The 17,505-nt window shown below is 36.0% G+C and overlaps 1 protein-coding gene across 2 annotated transcripts in view; it reads right to left on the bottom strand.

Moving 5' to 3' along the window:
- CRB1 (crumbs cell polarity complex component 1) overlaps positions 1-17,505 on the bottom strand; it is a 201,495-nt gene that overhangs the window by 143,411 nt on the left and 40,579 nt on the right. For both annotated transcript variants that reach the window (XM_034666977.1, XM_034666978.1), the window contains exon 2: positions 1,489-2,070. In XM_034666977.1, coding sequence (XP_034522868.1) covers positions 1,489-2,070 — 582 coding nt within the window. The remainder of the gene's footprint in view (positions 1-1,488; positions 2,071-17,505) is intronic.

The raw sequence follows: 17,505 nt of genomic DNA, 5'->3' as shown, positions 1-17,505 counted from the left end.
AAGATTCTCCAGAAGGAATGGCACAATCAGATCTATTTTAGAGGGATTATTTCAGAGGCACACCGTTCAGAACAACGTGAAGAAGCTAGAGGCTGGAGGTAGAGTTTAGGAGTATGTAGTAAGTATACGCAAGATGATGAGGACATGAGCCAAGGCACCGGTTAGAGAATGGAGAAGCTCAATTTGGAAGACATCTTGGATGTCCAAATAGATTTTGAAGATTGTTTGTAGGTGAAGATTGAGGGCAAGGGAGCCAATTTCATGCCAGAACAACTAGGGATATAGCAATTTTATAAAAGAGATATTTCCAGAATGTGTAATATTAGCAAGATGATATTGGAGGGTTCTGTTATAAATTTTGAAGAGAAGTACTTACCAAATAATTACATTGCTTAACATACTGGGAAAAGAATGACAAGACAAAGAAGTAAGTGTGAAAGGGTTGAGAGAAGAAGGTAAGTTGAAAGCCAGATACCACAGGAGATTACAAAAGTGGCAAGAGATAAGGGAAAAGTGGCATTCAGATGTGAATAATGTCACACTGATGTGACAGGAAGCACAGGAAAGTGGCGAGCAGGTTAGGATGAATGAATGTGAGAAAACATAGATTACATGAGTTGCCCCCTTCCTGTAGAGAATCCAAAGATTGAAGCAATGCAAGAAGGATGGTCACCATGAAGAAATTACCTAACTGGGTAACTGGTTCAGGAGGATGGGGAGCATAGACACTGAGCAGGAGAATAATAAATAGCATGCACCCTTTTAGTGAATGAATGACCAGCTTGCTACTCTGTACTCAAATACCATGTCAACAGAGACTTTGTGAGTAGATAGGAGGTACTACTATTACAGAAGTGACTTCTTTATTTTAAAAAAGTGACTTCTTTACTAATAAAATTGTGGTTTATCTTATTTACCATGCTCCATCAGCCTTGCTATCATTGATCTGTTGCTTGCACTTTAGAACCCACTAATGTCTATCCAGTCCATGGCCTGCCTTCCCAGCAGGCTGCAGAAGCAGACGTTGGGCATTCGCAGGCACGCTTTAGCTAGGACAAAAGACACCTTCTCATGAGGAAATTTGAAGGGCCCTGACCTGGAAAGCGAGGCCCCATAGAGCCCACTACTTCTAGACTGAATCCAAGATTTAAATGATGAAAGGGTTCCATTTAAAACAACAGTGTGCACTGGGTGTTACACGTAACTAATGAATTGTTGCACAAGACATCAGAAACTAATGATGTACTATACAGTGGCTAACTGAACGTAATTTAAAAAAAGACACAGTGAACAGAATTTATAAAAATAAACAACAACAGTGACAACTGGCAAACATTTAGGACTTTTCATGGTTTAGGAAGCTTTCTAAAGACCATTTTCATAAGCAATTGGATGAGACCTAAAAAGTCACCTCTGCTTCTGTCATATTAAAAAAATGGGGGGGGGGAGCTAATTACATTCTCTGGTCTTTAAATGCGTAACACTTACCAGAATAATTGCGGGGACAAATACAAGTGTATCTTCCTATCTCATTGAGACATGTAGCTTCATTCTTACAGGGATCTGAGACACATTCATCCACTTCCAGGTCACAGTGCCTGCCTTGATATCCTGGGACACAGAAGCAGGAATAGCCACTGATTCCATCCTGGCATACGGCCCCATTGTGGCAAGGGCTGGACGCACACTCATCAAGATCCTTTTCACAGAACCTTCCAGCATATCCATCAGGGCAGATGCAGACAGGGTGAAGAGGGTCCTGATGGCAAACACCTCCGTGTTGGCAGGCGTTTGTGCCACAGAAAACAATGGCAGTTTCACAGGTTGTCCCACTAAAACCAGGAGGACATTTGCAGAGAAAGCTCCTTTCTCCTGGGGTGTTCACACAAGTGGCATTTTCTTGACAGGGATTGGAGAAGCATGGATCTTTCACGTTGTCACAGTCTTTGTCCAAATTGATGGCCGCATCTGAACAATGGCACTTGTTGTCTTTTGGATGATCATTGCATGTAGAATTGTTTTGACAAGAATTTGAGAGGCACCTGGTATCATTTTTATTGCAAAAGGAACCTACAGGGAAATAAAAAAATATCGGGATGAAGTTTACAAATAAATAAATAGCTAAGGATAAAATTAAAGATCTTTCTGCTCCTATGCCATCTCAGACTCATTAATAAAATACAGTTGGCTGCATTCTTTTGATGACCTTTATCAGATGATGTTTAATGATGAGGTTTTTCATTAATGGTGATTTGTCAAATCTTTTCATGTAGTTGCTAATAAGAAACAAAAATAGCTGGTTTGAGATTCTTTGCTTCTCCACTTCCCTTTCTCAGGGCCAAATGCCATTGAGCAATGGGGTGAATTGAAGCAACAATTAAATTGTCCTATGCACATTAATTTTTGAAATTCACATTCTCTCATGGAGGATTTTGGAGCATACCGGGAAATGAGATACCAAATTTCTCTGAATATAGTCTAACTGAAACTAATATTTAAGTGAATGTTACAACTTGGTTTATGACTGCTTTATTATAATTACCATTTATGTTCTTTAAAAAGCATAGAAAAATGAAAATATCAAAACAAAATAAAATACCAACTATTTGTTGAAGCTCTACTCCTTGTACTAAGCTTGCCAGGTATTTCACAGATATTATTTCTAATCCTCACAACAACGCAGTGTTATTATGTACATCTTACAGATGACACATTAAATCCCTCTGCAAGGAAATAGATGTAGTAAAATGTATGGAATTCGTTTTTCTAAAAGCAACTCTATTCTAGGGATACATTTTTGAAATTCTAATTGGAATAATAACCAACAGAAAAATAATAATTCTTTAATTTTTTTGCTAAACTCTTTTGATATTTGTATGTATAGAAGTTTCTCCCAAATATACATACATTATGATCACAGCATTGTTATTTTCTTAATCACATATACGGAGAAGCTTTATGATTTGTCAACTCAAGTGTATTATCCCACAAAACACTGTCTTGCATGTGGTTTCATCTACTATATCATTCTCTATTTTTACTTCCTTTCTCACAATATTGCTCATAAATATAGTAGCGGGCAACAGTACAGGCTTGTAATAAAAAAGGTACAAAATGGAGAGTTTGCTCTTAGGACATGAGACATAAATCAACTATTGTCAGAAGAAAATAGTGTGTAAATTTTGAGAAATATGTCATGATAAATCCTTTCCCTCTCTTCCTGCAAAAAGAGAGGTGGTTCTCATAACACCGTGTGGCCACCAACAGGGTAATGGGAAGATACTGAAAACAAGTGACTAATTGATGCATCATACAAGATTGAGAAGATTTTCGTAATTATCTTCTATGGAGTCTTCCTGGAAGCCAAAAATTTTCCTCTAGTGCCTACGCATAGAAAGTTAACATATGCTTCTATATTATCAGGAAGGTTGTTCAGAGAGCAAACGTTTTCTACTCCCTATGAGAAAACTCAACTAATCATCCTTATACTTTAGGTTTGTTTTTTTTTTTTTTGGTTTTTTTGGTTTTTTGTTTTCAGATGCTGGCTTTCCTATCACATCTTCACATGTGAAGTCTTAGCTCCAGTGTCACTTCCTGAGAGCTTTCTCTGAACTCCTTTTCTAAGTTTTATTTGTTATGCTCTATATGCTGTTATTTTTTTGTGTATATGCTTGTTTGTTTTCTGTTTTCTCATTAGAATGTTAACTCGGTGGAGGAAAGGAGACCTTGTATCTCTGTATTTCCTGGGTCCACAACATCACCTGTCTCATTGCAGGTACTCAATACATACTTATCATCTGAAGGAAGGGGGAAAGTGTCACAACAGAAACATGGAAGGGGGCTGTGCAATCACAGGGGCCAGGAAAAGTGTTACCAGGAAAAGTCTCAATGAAGAAAAGGTACTTGAGATGTCTTTTTCAATGAATGCGAGTGAAGGAAGGATAGTATTTGCAAAAGAGAACTAAAGCAAGGGAGATATTGGCATTCTCTGTCCATAATAAAAGCATGAGAGGGTGTGGGGCAGCAAATGGGACGAATATGCAGAAATATTTAAATAAGTTCAAACTTTTGGCAGCATTTTAAGTTCTTGTGTCCAAACAGAAAATTCAATTAAATACTATAGTTGCCCTCTTCACCATCAACAGCATTTATGAATTTAGGTTTTCCATTTATTTTTGTTTTGTTAGTGATGATGGTGATGGTTTTTTCCTTCCTTTAATAATCAAGCATTATCATTTATGCCATGAAATGAAGCATTTGTGTGGAAAGACAGCAAAGTAAATTAACATTTATACCCAAGGCCCTTCCAATGCAACTTTTAAAATGGATTTCTTATAATATTTGTGTAAAGCATTTTACAGATGGAAAGCTAAGTTTTGTAAAGACTAAGTCATTTGCATAGTGTCAAAGAGGTAGGATTTGAACCTCTGGTTTGTCTGATTCTAAAGTCCATTTCTCTTTACTAGATTATTTTAGAAGTTAGGATACTTACTGGGTAGAGTTTCTTATATAAACATGGTGATATTCACATAAATGTTTAATTCTCTTCCTTTCCAAAATTCCATGAAAGTCATAAAGGGATAGCAAATAAGCATATTGAAAAATGCTCAACATCATTTATTATTAGGAAAACAAATTAAAAAAACAATATCTAGAATGGCCAAATGACAAAAATTGGCAATACTAGGTATTGTATGGACAGGAAGTGGAGAAAATGGAAGTCTCCTTCATGCCCTCCTGCAACTAATCATTCTTGTCTACATGTTACTAGTTGTATTAGTGTTTTCAAATGTTGGCCTTTGACTTTGTATAGTTTCTGTACAGTGTCTTTGTTTTCTATCCTAGATTTCTGCTTTTGCCTTTTTATTTTCTTAATTCTACTTGCTTTGGGTTTAATTGCTATTTACTCTTTCAGTTATTTCTAATTTATTAACTCAGGACTAAAAATTTCTGTGTAAGTACAGCTTTACTTTGTTTCTTATAAATTTATTTTCAGTATCATTCAAATAAAAATTTTTTCTAATTTTCATGGTGATTTCTTCTTTGACCTATGAAAAATCTATAAAAATCAATTATATCAAATTGTTAACTGTGTTATTCTGAACTTCTATAGCATTGGGGTTTTTTCTATTTCTCTTCATTGAGATTGATGCATTGAAATCTCCTATAGTGAATATGAATTTTCTGTTTCTTTTAGTTCTGACAATTTTCACTTCTATATTCTGAAGCTATATTCTTATGTTCATAGAAATTTAAAATGGTTATATCGTCCTGCTGGTTTGACACTCATAGATTCAAAAAATATCCTTTTTATCTTTAGTAATGCATCATACCTTAAAAAAGACGACTTTTCCTGTTGTTGTACTGCTGTATCAGTCAAATATCTTATACATGGCTGATGGGAATGCAAAATGGCGCAGCCACCTTGGAAAACAGTTTCCAAGTGTCTTATTAATTTAAACATACACTTATTCAGCAATTCCACACCTAGATATTTCCCCCAAGAAAATGAAAACATAATGTCCACACAAGAACTTGCTTGCAAAATTCATAGTGCCTTTATTCATAATGCCCAACACTGGAAAAAATCCAAATATTCATCAGTTGGGAAATAAATTTTAATATATCACACATTGGGCTATTACTCAAGAATAAAATGGACAAATTACTGACCCAGCGAACAACATGGAGGAATCTTTAAAGTATTATGTTAATTAAGAGAAACCAGGCACAAAGACTATCAGCTGTATGATTCAATTTTATGACATTCTAGAGAAGACAAAGTTATAATGATGGAAAGCAGCTTAGTGGTCACCAGGAAATGGAGATGAGTGAAGGCAACTAACTGTAAAGGGGCAGGAAGGAGTTTTTATGGAAACATTCTGTGTCATGATTGTGTAATAGTTATTGGCCATAGGCATTTGCCACTGAAATTGGGTTAATTTAATTGTATGTAAATTATACCTCAATAAATCAGACAAAAAAAACCAGTCCTAGAAAAAAGGACAAAAAGGGATGAAAGTGTCATATTCACAAGAGCTAGAAGAGAGGCTGAGGGGACAGCAATAAATACCCATGTACATACACTCATACATAAAGGGAGGCTAGGCTGCAGATGGGTGAGTTGTAGTAGACTTAGCTTACCAGAATCAGCAAAACCCCAGGTGACAGAAACCTAGAAGCAAGAGAGTTCATGCCGTAGAACCCACAAAACTTTCAGGAATTAGAGGTTCCAGGTACTCAAGTGGGGCTGAAAATGGAGAGGTTGTTTGGAAAATTTACCAAAAGCACAGTTAGGTTGTCATATATCCCATCTTTCACCCCAGGAAACTACGTGACTGCCCTTCTCGCATGAAGGGGATTCAAAGGCACAAACAACTAGTGGGAGTGGTTGGGTCTGTCTGATAACAGGGGGATGAAGTGAATATCTACATAAAGAATTGTGAGACACTCCCCAACCTCATTTTCAATTCAGTTCTAAAAATGCCAGCAGCCAGATTTACTCCCCAAGCAGGAAACAATTATTTCTCTTGACCAGCCTGAGAGAAAATATTTACAGGTGCTGATATTGGGTATCACCTATTGAAATGAGCCAGCCCAGTCACTGGAGAATAAATCTTAGTAAGCTAGAAAGCTCTGTAGCATGAAATAAAAGTGCTTTCAAATAGCTCTTTTTCAACAAACACATGCGTAAGAGTATTTATGAAATATATATATATATGTATATAGGGCATTACTGTCCTTTAATTATACTTTAAGTTATATTACAATTACACTCTAAAGAATAATGAGAAACAAACATCCTTGTACCCATTAATCAGCTTAGGAACAATAATACCTCTTTATTAAATATGAACAGATTGTATCAGATTGCCACATAGAGGACAACCTCTAAGATAAAACATTAAGATCAAAATGCACAAAAAAATTTTTTTAAGTAACTTGGAAGAGACAAAGACAATTTAAGGAGTGGACAACAATTTATGAAAATTTGAGCATTAATACATTCAAGAGTTAAGAAAGGATATTGCAGCAATGAAATAAGTATAGGTGTTTATTAAACTAGAGAACAAAAGAAGTATTTAAAATTAAAAATACGGTGGTAGATGTCTTTCTCTGCTTGACGATAATTGGCTTTCTCTGCTTGACTTATAATAAGTCAAGCAGAGAAAGACAATTATCATATGGTTTCACTCATATGTGAAACATAAGGAATAGCGCAGAGGACCACAGGGGAAGGGAGGGAAAACTTAATGGGAAGAAATCAGAGAGGGAGACAAACCATGAGAGACTCTAGACTCCAGGAACCAAACTGAGGATTACAGAAGGGAGGGGGGTGGGGAGAAGGGGTAACCCAGTGATGGGTATTAAGGAGGGCACGTGTGGTGGTGAGCGCTGGGTGTTAATACGCAACTAATGAATCGTTGAACACCACATCAAAAACTAATGATGTAGTATATGCTGGCTAATTGAACATAATAATAATAAAAAAAACTACACAAAGAAAAAAATACAGTGGTAGAAATAAAAAGTCCAGTTGAATGATTGAAAGATAATAAAGAGGAGAATCTATCAGACACTAGAAAAAAATACTAAGAGATTGGAAGTGAGAGGTAGAAACAATAGGGGAATAAAGGACCAGCCAAGAAGGAGTTTCAAAATAAGAAAGGAAATGGGGTGGGGATAAAGGAGGCAAGGAGAGGAGGGAGAAGGAACTTGAAATTATGACAGAAATATAAAAATTGGGGGCGCCTCGGTGGCACAGCGGTTAAGCGTCTGCCTTCGGCTCAGGGCGTGATCCCGGCGTTGTGGGATNAATTTTCTGCTAAGTGCCTTACACAAAGAATTAAAAAATAGATCCACAGCGAAGCACATCGTTTCCCTGAAGCAGGACAGGGAACACCTCATTTACAAAGCATCAGAAATCAGAGTAACATTTGATTTATCAACAAATATTGAAAGCTAGGGGATATTAGAAAAATGCCTTAGAAATCCTGAAGGAAAATAATTTCTAAATTAGAATTCTGTGCCCAGCTAAACCATCAATCAAATGTTGGGGGGGGCGGACAAATATTTGCGGAGATTCAGAAATTTAAAATTTCAGCTTTCATGCTCCTTTCTCAGGAAGATTCTAAAAGATAAGCTCCATGAAAGTGGGAGTGTAACCACGAAAATGAGAGACATGGAATCTAGCATATGAGGGATCTAATAAAGGAAAGAAGAAAAACATTTTACCAAAAATCACTCGCTGGACTACAGATATGCTACCAGCATAGAGATTCGCTGGTGCTGAAGGGAGAAAGAGAAGGTGGAGCCCCAAGAAGAAAAAAGCAGAGTACCATATAGAAAGGTAAAGGAAAATGAAACAGAACAAGTTTTTTTTTTTTAACTCTTACCAGTATTAATTCTAGGGAAAAGGCTGTGTGTGAGGTTGAGAACTGCAGGAAAATTATATCTACTTTTACTATAGCAGGATTCCAGTAGATTATGCCAGTATCTAAATAAAACAAGGGAGGGGAGCTTCTGACTCTTGATTTTGGTTCAGGTCATGATCTCAGGGTTGTGAGATTGAGCCCTGCCTCGGCTCCACCGTGAGCTGTGGAGCCTGCTTAAGATTCTCTCCCTCTCCCTCTGCCCATGCCCCCTGCTGCCACCTACACTCTAAATACATAAATACATGAACATATATGTAAATACATAAATAATAAGACAAGGGGAAAACTCAGCCTATTATTTACAAGTATATAAATAAAAAACCATGAGAAATAACTAAGAGTTTTAGCTAGTTGCTTCTGGGGAGTGTACAGCAGGATTAAGAAGGAGGAATGGGGAAGTAAAAAGTGGACTCTTTTTGCCTTTGTAACCATTAGAGACTTTTAAAGTGTTACTGAATAAATTGAATAAAAATATTTTTAAAGCAAAAATGGGTAAATTTATAATCAGGTCACACACACCGCCCCCCCCTTTACTTTGTTTACACATACACTTTAACTTGTTTTCAGTACTGGTTCCGGACAAGATCATCTATGAAGCACGTCCTTTTACTGGATCTCCTCCAGGGTGAATGGTGACATTGGCACCATTTGCATGTGTGCTTCCTGGGTTTATGGTGTGTCCATAGGCAAGATGTTTACTGGCCCTCTTAGAAATGCAGTCTATGACCTAAACATTATTAACTGACACTTCAGCCGACTATAGTAAATGAGCAAAGACAACTGCCTCTCAAAAATTATATTTTTCAAATATATAAATGAATTACAATTTATTGCTGTATTAAAAATAGGAGCACTTGGGTGGCTCAGTCGGTTAGGTGTTGGACTCTTGATTTCGGCTCAGGTCATGATCTTGTGGTCCTGGGATTGGCCCCATGGGGGCTAGCCTGCTTGAGATTCCTTCTCTCCCTCCTCCTCTGCCCCTCCCCCTGATTGTGCTTGTTCGCTCGCTAGCTCTCTCAAATAAATAAATAAATCTTTTTTAAAAAAATAACTGAAAAGCCACTAAAGAAATGAAAGCAAACTCTGCACAGACCAATGATGTCTTGAAGTAAGGGTTGTAATTATTCCAGTTTTGTGCACCTAATTGAAAAAAAATCTGTCATCTATATTATTATATTGTACCTAGTATATTTTGCAAACACTCAGTCAACAGTCAAATAATTTTCATTGTAATAGTATCTTTAGAACAAAACTTACATGGACACACACAAAACCTTGTAGGAATTACTCAAACTATAATTGGAGGAATTTAATTCCAAGGGAAGTGACCATTGAGAATTTTGTCCCCAGCTTCCACTTGAAACTTAGATCCAGAACAAGAAACTTTACCGGATGTGAAGTGTAATTGATATTTTCAGACCAATTTATAGTCTGCCAAGCTTTTTTCTTGCAGTAAAGTTTGCCACCTACTGGATATTATGAGAAGTTCTAGAATTGTGGGCTTCAGACTTGTCTTTTCTTCCTGTTAAGTACAGCAGTACTCCCTCAAGGAAGATATCATGAATAATCTCAATATACAAAATCAGAATGTGGACCAGCTCAGGTTGAAGAAGGGAAGGAGACCCTGCAGCCCAGTCAGGTGCCTTCCTGACCTTTAAGGAGATACCTTCAAGGAGCCCTAGGGGCTGAGAATAGCAATTTGGAAATCTCTCTTCAAGAGAAAATAAAATATTTTCTATGGTTTTTGTAATTCTTGTTGTATTTGTTCTTTTGGTACTGTTAGGGCATATATATGTACATACACACATATATGCACTATTTATTTATATATATATTTATATTTATATACATATACATATTTTCAAGAAACAAAAAAACTAATTTGACCAGTGTCAGAGAAGATGAATGCCAAGCATTAAATGTATTTAGAGTGTGTGTGTGTGTGTGTGTATGTGTGGGTGTATTATCTAATAATTCAGTGTACTTGGAAAACAGCCATATTAGTAATCTAGCTCAGTTATAGGGTGGAATATATTTATTCAGAGCAAAGAGACTCTACAAGGTGATTTCAGGGAAGAGCATTTTAGTTTCCCAGATATTATTATAAATAATATTTGTTCCTTTGTCCTTGATGGTTTTAATGCACTTACTTATGAAACAGATGGGTAATTCTCTGATTTAAAAATCATCAGTCAAGAATCTGAAATTTTTGTCAAAATTTTTTTTATTATCATTATTTTTGGTAACTTTTGTATTAGCCAACCATGGGAGATTTGCCCCAGTGGGAAAGAGGACAATGTAGTGGGGAGGAGCAAAGTCCCCTCAGTACCACACACCTATACCAAGTCTAGCTCTGCCACTCACAGCCTGTTTCCTCAGCTGCAAAAAAAGGAAAGAATAGTAAAACCTACTTCTTAACAGTTTTTGTTGAGGATTACATCACTACATTTAAATGGTTGGTGGACATATTATAAGTGCTCAATAAATGTTAGCTTTTGTTGTTATAAGATGTTTAGAGATAATTTTGCTTTAACAGAAAATTTACTAGATTAGTACAAAATATAGCAAAAACAACAATAACCCTCCAAAAAAGAGTACAATCCACTAACACATTTGCACTACAGGAAATTTATTTTGGAAAACAAACAAGCCCAAGTCTATCCTTATAGAGGGAGCCTGTTGATGAGCTAATTCAACATGCCAAAGACATTTTGCCTGTAAAGTACCCAGACTTGCTTAGGATCAAACAAAGATAAATGTCAATTAGAAAAGATCTGTTCTCCAGGGTTTGGTTTTCACAAGAAAATATTTAACATTACACTCTGTATTTTGAGTACCACTTAAAATTTTGGCTAGGAGACATATCGCACGAAGTGAGAATTGTGAAAGGCTTCCACTGCTCAGAAGATCTGCTCTATATTTGTGCCCTCCTCAGTGCCTACTCATGCACCACGAATGGTCAATGAATATTTCTGGGGTATTAACTGTCAAAGTCACAATCTTTACCTTAAAGATTTCCCCTGCTGTTTAAACTTTGCATTTGCATATGTACACACACACACACACACACACACACACACACACACAGACGCACACTCGAATAACTTGACCCTTGGGGTTTTTTTTCATTTTTTGAATTTAAATACTTTCTTATCACGACTATCCTTAGTCTTTTCTTATGATTTACTAACCTAATTCTCCCCATGTAACTCTCTAACCACCTCTGTCTCTTGTTTTTATTTTTATTGATGCTGATCTTAAAAGTCAGATCTATCCTCTGTCAGCAGAAGGGATGGAAGAAACAGTTGTTAATGCTCATGTCAAATTAAAATGGCAGTTTTTAATATGCCTCATGTGAGTTAGAGTAAACGCTAGCCAGTGTACTCCCAACAGTACAAATAAAGCTGTTTGCTCTCATTGCTCTGAGCACGCGTTTTACTGTGTTTTCCCCTCAAACTACCGAGAGGGGGTTGGGACTTGGGGAAGCAAGTGACTGGGATGGGGAAAAGGATATGTTAGCTGTGGTTTGGAGTGATGTTTTAAACATGCGAAGGCACAGGTTTTTTTCTATTTTAAATCTATTTTTAATATGCATTTGATCTAATTTCGTTTAGATAAAAATGGGAAAGGAAGAGAGGACTTGTGAACATAAAATTTGATATTTCCAGCAGCATCTACTGAATGGTTTCTAATGTTCTTCCATATAAAGATCTTTTCCTATAGATGAATTTATAAGTAAACATTTGCTAATGAGTTGCTTTGCTTTATTTCCACTTTTGATTTGCTTTTATTAAAACAAATTGGTGTCTTTAAATAGGTGTTTTGTTTATATCCTTGATATTTTTAGAATACAGTTTTCTATATTTTATTAAACTACCCTTCAAAAGCCACAACTGATTTCTATACATTGACACACCATTGACTTACTAAAGAGGACTTAATTGAGCTGTCAAAGAAAAATTTATTCAAGATTGACTGTCCCCTCAATTTCATTCAGAAATTTGACAGGTTGGACGGCCCATGACATTTTGGTGACCCACCTAACGCTTTCAATCATAGTTTGGAGTTGAAACAGCAAATATTTGGTGTGTGCCAGGTTTTAAATCACATCCATAATCAGTTGCTAAAATAGAAGGAATAAACAATACTACTGGAGATAGAATAGCAATTTCCAGATCTAAGAATTTGAGTTTATAAGAGGAAAGAGGCTTGTTGAATTTTCTTCAGCCAGGCTTTCTGCAGAGAACAACATTTCATCCCAGGGTTGGGGCCAGGTTGCCAGAGAAGTGAGTGCAGGAGATATAGTCAAAATGGCTTACACGTAGTAAGTAGTCCTTAGAAATTTGTTGAATAATGAATGAGTGAGCAAGAAAACCTGAATTCTCATTTAAGCCTTGCTGTGAAGTTGTTACTTTCACCTCTTTTGATAAAATCAAGCAAATCATCGGATAAATCACTGACTTTGATGTATGGTATGATAGGATCCACATGAAACAGTTGAAATAAGCAGATGAGCTCTATAAGACCATTCCTTTCTTTTGCTTTCCTATGGCGTCTGAAAAATGAGGCAATCATTGTCTTATAATGGTCTTCAATACTAACCTGAGGCCAATTTCATTTAATGTCAAGAGTATAATTTAATGGTCACACAGATAGAGGTTTAAATTTTAGTTGTGCTATTTGCCATATCTGTGGTTTTAGCAAAACCGGTGTCACTGGGCCTCGGTCGAGGAAAGAGATGCATAGTGCTTAAGAGTATGGACTTTGGAGCCAGGGTTTAAATCTTGGCTCTGTAATACCCTAACTCTGCATTTTACTAAGATACTAAACAATTCTGTGCCTCAGTTTCCATTTCTGTAAAAATGATACCTACCCCATAGGTTTATTGTGGAGATTAAATTAGTTAGTGTACATAAAATGCCTAATAATGCTTGGCACAGAGTGAATATTAACAGCCATTATTATTATTATTATCATTATTGTTATTATGGTAAAAAAAATACCATACATAAACTTCCCTGTAAAAGTCTGGAATAAAGTAATTATTTAATCAATATTATTTCCTTTCAATGCAGGGTCCAAAGCTTGGGACCCTTCTATTGTCTAGCAAAGTACTATGCACATACTTGATGCTTTGTAAATGCATGTTTAATAGAGGAATAAATCCAAGGAAAGTGAGACTACACAATATTGTAAAGAGAATGTTTAGTTTTTGCAGTTCCAGGAAATACAATATTATTGTCAGCACACATTCTCTGATAATCTTTTCACCTAATCCAGGCAGGAGCCCAGTATTTCCAACTGTTTATTTCTCATAGTTAACTCACACGCAAACTCTGAAACATGACTTCCCTGCTCCAGTTGAGAAGACTGTGCCCAGATTTCGTTGATGTCACCTGTATCTCAACATCCTTCTTCTATTACCTCCTCTATAGAGTCCATGGACTCACTGAGAAACTTTTCCATGACGGTATCTTAAATCTGCTGTATAAGATCGCCATTTTGCTAGGTGCTTTTACATAAAACTTTCGATCATGAACATTATCACTGATGAAATTGGGGGCCTGCTTTTCTAAAGATTTCTTTTGCTTTCAAGGCTTTCTCATGAGAATCAAACCTTCTGGGTCCTCCTCTACAAAGCCCACACACCTAAGCACAGGGTCAAGATTGGATCTGGTGTCTGTCCTTAGGGCTAGAGTGATGGACCAAATGCACATTGCAACCACACACACTTAGCCCAGAGAAGATGCCCTGCCCTTTGTCATCCTTACAACATAACTAAATAATGCAGATTGTGAAGGTCATTTTTACTAAATGTCAATCATTGAAAATGTTAATAAGGGTCTAATTATGTTCCTTTGACATTAAATTCATTTAAAGCTAATCAGGCCTAGACTCTCTGACCTTATTATAATCCATGTATACTTTAATAATGACAGACTTTCCAATGACCTCTTTTACTTATGGAATAGACTTACATTTTACTAGCTCCTTTGCCTCTAGCAAATTGAAAATCCTACCTGCAGAGCTAAAAAATGTTCTAAATAAAAAAGGTATTTTTCCCACCCTATGAAGCCATCATTTTTTAAGTGATTAATGATTAACAAATATAATTTCAACATTAATTATAAAACCATTGTGCAGAATAATTTAGCCACATGGCATTTTAATTCTAAAAAGGGGCTTGAATATTCTAATATTTTCCACTACATTTGTACCAGAATGTTAAGTAAGTATATTATACACAATTAAGGTTAAAGAAAAAAACTACACAAAATTGGTAAAATAACTGAAAACAGCCCTTTAAACTTGAGCCCATTGCACTGTGTACCAAAATAGTATAGACAATATGAGAATGAAAGAAAACTGAATAATTTTTCAATTTTATTATTGACATTACACAAATGTCTCCAATCTGTTGGTTCCTGGGGATAAATGCATAACACTTAAAGTGTCTCATTTACTGCCTATAGAAAACTTATGGGGTTGGAGGTATTATATTCATTTTATAAGAATTGAGGATCAGGACTGTTGAATAACTTCCCTGGGTTATGCAGTTAATATATGACAGATTAGGGTGCCAAGAAGACTTCAAAACATCTATTTGAAAAAATCAAAACAAAAAGGAGGATAATAGAATCATGAAAAAGAAACACTTTGCAATTATCTAGATCAGCACTTCCCGACTTTATCATTCATACAAACCACTGAGGATCTCATGAAATTGCTGATTCTGATTAAGCAGGTCTGGGATGAGGCCTGGGAGTAGATATTTCCAATAAGCTCCCAGGGGATGCTGATGCTGATGCCACTGGTTCATAGACTACATTTTAAATAGCAAGTATTTGATAGAAATGTAATGTGTATGTAATGTTACGTATTAACACATACAATGTTAGGTCTTCTAGTAAAATGTATAATTAAAAATTAATAAGTAAAGATAAACAGGTAAAATTGACTTGAATAATGTATTTTAAAATAACCAAATATAACTAAAAGCATATCATTTCATTATGTAGTCAGTGTTAAAAATTAATGAGACACTTACTTTTTTTTATAGTAAGTCTTTGAAATCCTGTGTGTCTTTTACACTTACAGCATATCGCAGTTCCAACTATTCACATTTCAAGTGCTCAGAGCCATACGTGACTAATGGCTACTATATTGGACAATGTAGATATGAACAGTTTCTTCATATTTTTGTGCAGGGAACTAAAGCCTAGAAAAATAATGTGTGGTTACAACTATGAGTAAGACATTAGTCCTTGAGGATTTAAATTACCTTCTTTTATGACATGATTGTAGAAATAACCACAAATAACGACATTTCAAAGTACTTTCTAAGAGTTTATTAATTATGATGTATATCCAAATTGTGCATGTCCTTAGAAGTCTAGTTTTTTCATGAATCTTTTCCATATCTTTGCATTCTTGTTGATCTCTTGGCCTGAGCAGCTTATCATTGTTAAGACACAACTTTACATTTATCTATGTATTTCCTTAATTGTTCTCTGTTTCATGTATGGACGCGTGTCTTTACAATTAGCAAATGAACTGTTTAATTTCAGGAACTGTAATATATGCTTCTTTAGTATGTCTGTATATATGCTCTGTGTACTGGGTCTTGATGCCACCTAGAATACTAGCTCCTAAGTGGTGCAGTAAACATGTACTGATTGTTTGCTGATTAATTGGTTTTACCCCAAGGAAATTTATTCTGTTCAATTTATGGCTCACTACACTTGAACAGAGAGAGAATGATTTGTTTCTGCCAGGTCACTCTACGTTGTGGGCTCGATTTGGGGAAAACCCAGGTTACTGTGGTTACTGGATAACTTGGAAGACATTGTGAATATATTTCATTTGCTTTTTATTCAGCTAAAAGCCCCATGGTCCTGAGCGTAGCAAGTACAATGCTGTTGTGCCTTTGGTCTGGATAAGATTTTGAAGAGTTTATGAATGGCTCCCTGCCCAGTGTGTTCTGGCACATGCTGTTCTGAGCAGGGCCTTGGTGTATACAGATAGGCCTCAGCTCATCTGCACAGCCCCATGACACACATGGAGAATGGGTCTTGATCTCCCAGGGACCTATTTGGCAAACTCTGTCCCAGAAGGCTATGGCAAGTGCATATGTAATGAATTCTGAGGCTTCATTACTGAGCACAGAACACCAGGGAAATGAGAATACCACAGCATTGTTTGAAAACTCAGAGGGAGAAGCATGGTTGCTGACATCTTCCTGAGACTTGAAATAGAATATGTCATATTTGGAACTGGCAGCTTCACTAAACAGAAAATAGTAAAAGTATAAGGATAGCTGCACTGTAAAAAAAAAAAAATGCACAGAAGTGAAACTTCATATGAAAACTTAAAGTATCATCCCTTAGATGAAGTCACCCTTGCTCAAATATGCCAATAATCATTTCTTTTAGGAAGGTGTGGATATCCCTTTGCACTTTATATTTGGGGGTTGAGTGTCAAAAGAAGAAAGGTGAATCCAAGCAAATAATTCATTAATTTCAAATCAATGAATTTTAAAAGCCAATTTAATGTTTTGTTTAATAATACAAAGTGTCTTTACTTGATATGATAATTTAGTTTTTAAAATAAATACCATATTTGTTCATCATTATATGTACCTTCAGTATCCGGCGTGGAGTAGATAATCAATAATTGATTATTGAACTGAACCAAGCAAGCTTAATCCGCATCTCCTTAAATTTACCTGGTTGTGTGACTAAATTTAAGGTTTCCACTTTTTTTCTCTTAAAATATCATACCCAGCCTCCCACATTCATTCTTGTGTGATGTGTTTGTCATGCGTCCCCATGGATCTTTCACTTATAAGGGGCTCCTGAATGACATTATGTATGAAATGGGAGTCTTCATTTTCTTGCAATGTTATGTTTTACAATGTTAAAACTTAAATAAATTCAGAACAATTCCATAAACTTCCTCTTATAATAACTAGTAAATTGTAAGTTAAGTAGGAACCATGCCTGATATGAATCACACTGAATAGCATAACAAAGGATGAGTAAGCAGGCTCCATTTGTTAGAGTGGAAAGAT

The sequence above is a fragment of the Ailuropoda melanoleuca genome, chromosome 8, assembly GCF_002007445.2.
Source record: "Ailuropoda melanoleuca isolate Jingjing chromosome 8, ASM200744v2, whole genome shotgun sequence".
Lineage (NCBI taxonomy): Eukaryota > Metazoa > Chordata > Mammalia > Carnivora > Ursidae > Ailuropoda > Ailuropoda melanoleuca.
This window is presented reverse-complemented; position numbering and strand designations above follow the sequence as displayed.